At 33.9% G+C, this 9,544-nt stretch overlaps 1 protein-coding gene across 1 annotated transcript; it reads left to right on the forward strand.

Annotated features, from left to right (window-relative positions):
• Window positions 1-502: 502 nt before the first annotated feature.
• Window positions 503-6,499, forward strand: LOC145592890 (uncharacterized). The gene is made up of 8 exons (XM_081649402.1): window positions 503-937; window positions 2,383-2,496; window positions 2,659-2,727; window positions 2,849-2,868; window positions 2,958-3,010; window positions 3,117-3,147; window positions 3,253-3,334; window positions 5,873-6,499. Exons 1-8 carry the CDS (start codon window positions 541-543, stop codon window positions 6,064-6,066), a joined length of 960 nt encoding a protein of 319 aa, XP_081505528.1. The 5' UTR covers window positions 503-540; the 3' UTR covers window positions 6,067-6,499.
• The last annotated feature ends 3,045 nt before the right edge of the window (window positions 6,500-9,544 follow it).

Raw genomic sequence — 9,544 nt, forward strand, 5'->3', positions numbered from 1 at the left:
ATTCCAATTTAAAAGGCCGCCCCAGTCAATCAGGCTGATTGGAACCATTATAAATTAAAAAAACTTAGTTATAGCATCACGATTCAGGAATGACGAACCACCACCACCATCTCCGTCTACCCCCCTGTCATCTTGCCGGTCAACCACGAACCATCACAGTCATCCTCTTCGAGTCCCTCCTATTCTTCCCTTCTTCCTCCTTTCTCAACAACCACTCTAACGCCGATAAGTCGATAACAAAAAGACACCCTAATAGCAAGGGGGTGTAAATTAGGTTCATATTCCTTAGGGATAGCATCCTTTTCGTGGAAGCAATTTAAACCAATTTAGGTGGTGATGTTGTTGCTGTGATGGACTGATGGAAGAGGAAGAAAGTTTAGTGAACTGTAATGGAGGAGGAAGAAAGGGAAGAAAGTACAAATTTGGCCTCAAATAAATAAGTGAAATGTCTTAATATACCTTTTAATTTACCAAAGGCCGATAAACATGTATTTCCTCGCACTTTAACGAACCAAACAGCCCCAAAGTAACTGCAATTATATGGTGTTAAACATTTCTACCCAAAGCCAATCAATTTCAATAAAAAAAATCCCTAAAAAATTCCAGTTGGCCACACATTATACTGTAGTCCAATACCCAGATCCCCTGCCACCAAATATTGGGATTGACCAACACAACACACCATTTCTCTCTCCTCCCTACTCGTCTTCTTCACCTTCTTCTATGAATAACAATAACAATAACAATACCGCCATGTTCAGAGACGTTTCAAGCTGTAACACTTACGACTATGGCAATTCCCTGTATTGGGATGCTCGTTACATTCAAGAATCCGGCTCCTTTGATTGGTATCAACGTTACTCTGCTCTTCGTCCTTTTGTTCGCAAATTTGTCCCCACTTCTTCTCGTGTTCTCATGGTTGGTTGTGGAAATGCTGGTAATTTTTTTTAAATTTTATCATCCATTTTTTTCCCTACCCTTTATTGTTTGCTTCCTTTTTTTTTTTTAAAAAAAAATTTTATTTGTAATTTGTTGATTTAAGCTAGATAACTTATTTAGGAATTCTGGGTTTTTTTTTTTTTGATTGTTTGGATAATGATTTTGGGTTTAAAATGTTAGAATCGAGTGTTTTGAACTGTTTGATTTTGTTTGTATTAGTGGTGATTGACATTAATGCAACAAGAAATGCTTTTAACTGAAAAAAAATTACAGCTTTATTAGAAATTTGAAATTATTTGATTGATAGCCAATTGTATATGGGTGGATTTCTGGTGAATATATTGTATCGTTTTATAATGTTTCGTTAGATTAATGTTTATGCTGCTATAATGCTGGTTGTTAGGTCAGTTTGACTTTTGAGTGAGGTAGAATGGTGGCATAGATTTGACTTGGAATTTTATGGAATGGATGCTTTTGATGATTAATTCAAGGAGTGGATTGGACTTGGCTACTCTAGCAATTTAATTCAGGATTGATACAGTACCCGGAATTTCGAGATTAATGTAAACCACGCCTTATCTTGTGTTTAGTATAGGATTTCTCTTGCATAATTGTGATCGGAGTTGACTTGGTGAGATGTTTAGTGTGAAGTAATGGATCTTGAGGTTATTTAGGGCATTAAAGTCAAATACTTATGAGTTGGTGAATCTGGGAATTATTTGCACCGGTATGCTGTCTGGTATTTTTTTGTCTACGTGGGTGAGGGGAGTGATGATATGGCTTAATTTTTGCATCGATTTGTTAGCAATCAGTACCATCTATAGTTCTTATCTTAAGGTTTAGTATGGACTTTGCTGCACTGAAATACTTCAATGAAGGCAACTTTGTTTGTGAAGGTGTGATTTCTCTAAGTTGTTCCTTAGAGGAAGATTTATGGCCATAGTATGTTATATACTTATATACGAAAGACTTCGGTCGATTCACTTGTGGAATATCGTTTACTTGAAGATTAGTAGGCACGCTATGCTTGGATGTCAGACTTATATCATCTTACATGCTTTTACCATGTTAAATTTGACTACGAAACTTTGGTCAATTTTATATGCTTAATGGTATATACTGTTTGTGCTCTATGTGTTAGAGTTCCTGGGTTGACAAATCACTGATGTTAGTGGATAGTAATCTTATGGAAGTTTGTTTATCCATTGACTCCCTGTGTTGGTGACATATTCTCCAAGTGTTGACTGTTTCTTATTATTCAATGTTTTCATAAGGAGGAGCTGTTCTTCCAATTCTATCCAGTTCTTTGATTTTCTATTGAACATATCCTTGTATAAAAATAAAACCTATTAGCTACTTAAAGATCAACATTTAATTTCTGTAAAATCAATTTTTTGCTCCTCATGACCAAAGTTGCTGATTCTAGTTTTTCAATTTTTTTAGTCATATCAGAGGATATGGTGAAAGATGGATATGAGGAGATTATGAACATTGACATTTCTACGGTTGCCATTGACATGATGAGAGGGAAGCATGCACACATACCTCAACTGAAATGTATTCTTGCAGCCTCTTCTTTTTGTTATTTACTTTGGACTATTTTATTATGTCAATTGTTCTGTACTTTTGCTATGAGATAATTTAATATCCTGCAATATCATCTCCATTAAGTTCACAATTGTAAGTTCTACAGAATAGCTTCCTTATCTGGTCTTATAGATATGCAGATGGATGTTAGAGATATGAGTTTTTTCCCAGATGATTCATTTGGCAGTGTTATTGATAAAGGTAATTTTATCATATGTGAATGTATTGATTTCATGGCTGTGTTCTCCACCGAAGTACTGTAGCATTAACAATGTTTTTTTTTTTTTTCCCTCCATCTTATATATTACTGTCGGCAAAATAGGAACTCTTGATTCTTTGATGGTGAGAAACTCCTTGCTTCAACTACTTAAAGGTGTGATTATTTATCGTTTTAATCATTCATTTTCTAATTTTGACCCTCTTTTTTGAAGTGCGGTACTGAAGCTATAATAAGTGCTTCTCGGATGTTGGGTGAAGTCAGCAGGTTTTGAGATAGTTACTTTAAGTTCGCAATATTTTAGTCTTTTTTATTTTCATTCAAACTTTTATGTCCAAAATTTCCTTGATTAGAGGATAATGTTTTCTTGCAGGCTACTTAAGCCTGGAGGAGTATATATGTTGGTAACTATATACTCTGTTATCTTTGTCCATGTCTTGCACTTGGCTTTTGCTGAAAGCGTATCAATTTCTAGACAGATAATCCATTTTTGTTTTTCCCTTTTGCAGATTACGTATGGTGATCCACATGTGAGGATGCCTTATATTAACCGATCAGTGTATAATTGGAAAATTGAACTGTACATTATACGTAAGTTTTTAGTTGTAACCTCAACTTTCTTTTGTGTTAGTGTTCAAGCTACACTGCCGAATTTCTTTTGGTCAATGTTTCGTGAACAATTGAGATGTGTTTTCCATAGTTTCAAATAATTTAAAATGATTCCTCTTTTTCTTTTTTCTAGCTTGATTTCACTTTAGTTGTAATATTATTGTAGTAATTCAGCGCTTAGAAGTTTTAAGTAAGATAAGAATTGAGAGCCCTTTTTGTCTGTCATTACTCATTAGCTAATGAGCCTAATAGGTTGAAATGATTTAGCCATAGAGCCTGATGCTGCCACTTGTATATGGTTGTACATGGTAGAGGTTGTGGTTCTGTACCTCCTTGATGTGTTTAAGTTTGAAGTTGTATTATGTAGGCTCAACGCTGAATTCAAGCATTTAAGTACTAACTTAATTCCACCAAAATTGTCCTGCTGACTTTTTACTGATATTAAAGAGTGTAAATAATGAGTTGAATTCTCAGTATAACCAATAGTGTGTTAGCATAGGACTAGTGAATTGTGATTGCTTGAATATGCATTTGGTAGATGGTGGGCAATAAAACGGGAGAAAGTAAAGTAAACCAGAGGGTAGTTTTATGGGGCTAGGGGATACCAATGGCGTGTTATGCCCTTGGCAAGTTGGTGCTCTAACTCCTACCTTATTTGTAATGAGTACTGAGAATTGACCCTAGGTCCTTGCCTTAGGAGATTTAAAAGCGCCACCTGGCTATTCCATGAATTATCACTCCCCCCCCCCCTATATATAGCTCTATAAGCAGTGCGGGCTGTGTACGGCAGCTTTTTGTGTACCAAAGAACCCCCACAGCATGATCAGTCTCTTTGACAAATTAGCTCGGGTTGCTTTGATCAACATCGAAATTATGTACATCGTAAACACGTGAACTGGGATGTTGTGCATAATAATGAAGCTAGTCCAAATGTGGATAATATAGAGGCTATTATACATGGCCTCCGTATTTAAGGTGATATCAAATCATTGTCCTTAGCTCTTGGAAAGGACCCAAGGAATGTTGTTGACGCTAACTGTTCAGTTCACAGTCTATTGATGTATGATGTTTTTTGTAGATAGATTATTAGTAGTTGGTGAGTTGTCAGGACAAGAGATCTTGAGATCATTCTGAATCATATTTTTCAAATGCTCTTTAGTCTTAAGCCACACACTGGAGCTGGAGAATATTTCATCCTAAAAGGAATATAGCACCCTAGGCGGATTATAACACCTACCTGGGATGTGTATTAGAGACCTTTGGTTGCTAGGGCTAAGGGCCTTACTAGAATTACTACTATCTAATAATATTCCTATTTTCGTATCTTTAGTTCTGTCCTACTATGTTATTTAGACTAATAGATGGACTTTTGATGATCTGATAAGTTATGTAAGTGCTATTATCATCCTAAACATCATTTGTTTGTAGGCTATATATGCAAGCCGTGTTGCATTGCACGAGGTTTTGCTCTCCAGAAAATCAAGCATATGCTTAGTTATATGGTGACTTTGGCTAGAAGGTTTTGCATATTAATGAGGTATTATATCCTGTCTGGTTAGGGTGACGTGTGAGGGTGATCTGTACACATATTGAGCTCCATCCCTCTTGCTGTTCCACACTGATATTGTGCTATGATGAGGTATTGAGTCTATTGACTCTATGCAGGATAGCACTGATCATATTGGCTTTGGTCTATTATGATGCTTATGGCAAAATTTTGAATTGCTCACTTTGGAGACTTTTCATTTGAATATTCCAAATTTTGTCCATAAATTGTTTATGCTTTATTCAGTATCTCCGTCATGCTAGATATGCCTGACACTAGGTGAAAATGTGGCCTTTTTGGTGCTAGTTGGTTGGAGACATCCGACCTCATATCTGTATTGACTTTGGGGGCATAGGAGAGTTGCTTAGGGAAAAGTAAAGAAAGAAGTTGACTATGATGGTGTTTAGTGCTGCATTACTCAAATCCTTCACCTGCCATGCCATAATGGTCTCATCCCCTTGTCTTATTTGTTTTAGACATTAGTATGATCCTTCGCAGAAAACCTTGACAAAACTACATGTATCCACGTTGGACAAAAGTATGTGCGTGTGCTTTAGGGACATTCTTTTTGGCATGGCATGCCATTTCTTTTTTTCTTTCTTTTTGTTTTTGTTTTTGTTTTTGTTTTGCTGACCTAAATGACTAAAAGGATTAGAAGTTCCGACTGTAAGAGATGACTAAAAGGGCTAGAAAATCCGATAATAAAAGATCTCAAAGAGTTGTTAAACCTAGGCATCCAGTATCTTTATGACAGTGTGCTTGCTGCTGTTGGTTGTACCTCAAAAATAGATGAAGACCTATTATTATCTGTGTCTAGGAAGTGGGAACTATGTGCTTTGTCATAGATTCATGATGTATCATGTCCACTAATTGCTTAATGACTTCTTTGAACTTAATTGCTCCTTACCTTTCCCTGCAATTAAGCCTTTATTGATCCATGTTTGAAGTCGTTTGAATTTATTTTGTTTCTACAGCAAGACCTGGGTTTGAAGGCTCGGCTGTTGCTTCCATCAAATCATGCTTGGAGCCTATCCCTCTGTCCGAGGACGGCCTGTTTCCACCTGATTTTGTCTTGCAAGACCCAGATTGCCACTTCATATATATCTGTAGAAAGAATGAGGAGCCGGCTAACATAGCGTCACATCCTTTAGCTGGTGACAAGCTATGATCCTCTATACCTATTCATATACAACCTAACATAGTCATTAGGTTATATTGCTATACCAATCTGTGTAACATTAGATGTGTATAATTCTTGTTACGAAGAAGTTGAGAGTTATGAAATAAGTGAAGACTCAATTCAGAGCCTCGTAGCTGGAAAAAAAAGGGGTTCACAGATTTTTCTATAGAAGCTATGATCTAGCAGATTGCTTCACTATTACGTGGTATGCAACTATGTAAGTGAGGTGTTTTCTGTATTAATAAAGCTTTGACGTGTTTTGTTATGTTTGATTTGAAAAATTGTCATTGTAATAATCTGTTTCCTCCAAGAAGAGAGAGTTGTCGTGAGCTAATTTAGCCTATGTAAGTGTTATTCCCTGTATTGTAATCGCGTAATTTATATAGAAGCATAATTAAACCATATATGCATTATTCATAAATGGGAGGGGTTCATTTTTGTTCATTTTCAAGTAACATCAGATTCTTGAAAAACAGATTCAGCCATTCAGGGGTTCATTTTTCTTCATTTTTAAACACGTCAAATTCTTGAGAAACAGTTTTTTATTTTTTATTTTATTTATTTATTTTATTTTATTTTTTTTATCATGTACCCAACATGGCAAGGATTGGCAACAATATCACAGTTAACTTCTTGGATGACCTTAGATGATGTAAATAAATAACAAAATGTATGAATTGACATTAATAAATTTGAGACGTGTCACATACAATGAAAACAGATCATCCAAATTTCACTTTGGGCACTATTAAATCTTAAACCATAAAATTTTTGAAGTGTCGTACTGGTAGGTGAGTACAACATTAATTCTTGACAACTTGACCTCTTTGAGGTTCTTGTGTGGAGACATGGAAGGCAATTCCAGTTCTTTCCTTACCCAGATAGAAGGTTCCAATGATGTGAGCTACAAGCAACAAGGAGAGAAAATCAGCAACAACTTCCAGTTATAACAAAGCAATTATGAAGAACTCATGTTTGTGAAACTTCATGATAGAAATGTCTGAATTAACGCACCATGACATACATTCACATGTAACACATTAAAAATGACTGGAGACAACCTTACAATCAGCTTCAAGTCATGTACACTATATGAAACACATACAAGCCATCACGATCCACCACCATCTTTTTGACTAAGATGCTCGCCACCCAAATTATAAGTTTGGCACTAGTAATTTTGGATAGCATAATGCTTTACTATGGTGTAGTTTTGGAATATTAGAGTAAGAGTGGATACTCTCTCAATTAAGATACATATGTCCAATTCTTTCATCTTTGTTATAAGTTGGAGGATCCTATACTCCTATAGTTTTTTCCCCCTTATATAATAACCCTATAATTTTCAACCTATTTAACTAGATATGAGTGCGTAAGTGTGTTGCTATGAATTCTCACCCACAAAAAGAAAATCATCCTAATTAAGTAATAAACTAATAACTATTTATATGATTATTTTATAATTCCACTAGTTGAAGAGGAAAGAGTAATACAAGTGGAGTTTCTAAACTTGGTTAAAATATATTCTTGGAATTTAAAGATCAACTCAAATTAGGAAATGTTAATGGAACTAGAAACTTTAGCATTTCAGCAAGTTGTTCTTAGAATGATATTTAACCAATTTCTTAAAGTGGGTTTATGCGCATTTTCTGCTTCCTTTCTTTTTTTAGTTTATTTAGGGATAGCCTATGAATCTTAGATTGCCCTTCTCCTTTTTATTTCATTTTTTCCCCCAAAACTTGCATTTTAATTACTACTCCCTCCATTTTTTTTAAGTATCCCATTGGAATTTTGACACTATTCATTAAACATATTTAAATCAATATTTGTGAATTTTTACATAAGAAAAAAAAAAGTATTATGGATACTTGTTGGAATAGTCTCAATGATGAAATTATAAATGTTCAATTCTTATACAGTTATACGTAATTTATAGGTGATGATAATTAAATATATTATTGGTTAAAGTTTTGCATCGACATGCGTAAAATGTCATTATGGGGCATTAAAAAACGACAGAAGTACCTTTTTGTGAGTTGTGAGTCTTATACTTGTTCTTGTTAAAGATTCAAGCAATTTTAGTGTTTAATAGGCTATTGCATTTATTTTGCTTAAATATATATATTTTTTTTTTTTGTTTTTTTTGGCGCAGTTTAAATATAATGAGAACATGAGTACTCATAGTTGCTATAATTGACTTATTAGCCACTTGATAGAGCGAATTAAACAAATTAGCTTTTCTTCATTCATACTCACCCTTTACTTGTTTACTTCTTAAAAATGAAATAACAAGATCTCAATGGCATTTATGCAATATTCCTATGATAAATTGTCATTTACCTAAATGTTAGGTAGCTAAATATTTGCCCCTATATACGTATGTATTAAGCTTTCTTTTCAATCTGATCTACAACAATGCTCATTAGGAATTAAATATTTAAGTATTTTATTTTTCACTCACTTAACTAATTAAAATGCATAATATATAAACACCAATTTTAAAAAATCAAAGAAATTATACTTGTGTTTGCCTTTTTCTTGTCTAGTTGAGTAGTCGTCAACAAAAGAGAAGAGAAACAAATTTCTTTGGTACCCATGTCACGATATAGACTTGAGTCAAGACAACTTTAATTGACTAAATTAGGATTAGAGTCATCACTTTCTAAGAAAAAATAGTGTGCGTAAAAAAAATAAAATAAAAAAATAGTGTACTGTGCTGAAAGAGAATAAAATAATTCTAATGTCACAACGTTATTGCCTAATAATTTCCCTTAAAATGGTGATAAGTACCACAAAGTTTTTCTATTTCCATTGAGCTTATTAATAGAGGCATAGAGCCATGTTAAGAAACATATACGAAGTACGAAGTAATACCTAAGCTATTTTTTTCTTCGTTCATATATATTAAGAATTTAATTGCTAATTCAAATTATACTATTAATAAGACAATTTTTTCTTGACAGATAAGGTAAATATAGACTCTATAAATATATATATTCATAAAACTAATTATATAAAAACTTCGAAAAAAAGGATTTATTTTATATTTGGCCGTCCATTTCATTACCCATTCACGTCCATATTTTATCCTATTTTGGGATGTTGATCCCATGCCCTTGATGTAACAATCTCCAATCTCAACCCTATATTATTCTCATAATACAAACATCCCCTAATTTAGGTAATTTCCCTTTTTTTTAGAGGACCTACGTAGTTTCATTTTGTTGAATAAATGTAATTGGTAGATCATGCTTCCTTTGTTTTTTTCCTTCTTTAATTTTTGCCTTACTCTATTTCTAGTACTGATATTCCACTTTAAGCTACTACTCCTTATGAGTTATGAGTGCACATGTATACTCTTTTTATTTTAGATTTGAAAAGCATATCACATTGGAAATATTGCTTTTTCCACAAGAACTAAGTTCACACTATTCATACTATATATGTCATACAACCTTATATATGT

This window comes from Chenopodium album, chromosome 18, assembly GCF_948465745.1.
Source record: "Chenopodium album chromosome 18, dcCheAlbu1.1, whole genome shotgun sequence".
Taxonomy (NCBI): Eukaryota; Viridiplantae; Streptophyta; class Magnoliopsida; order Caryophyllales; family Amaranthaceae; genus Chenopodium; species Chenopodium album.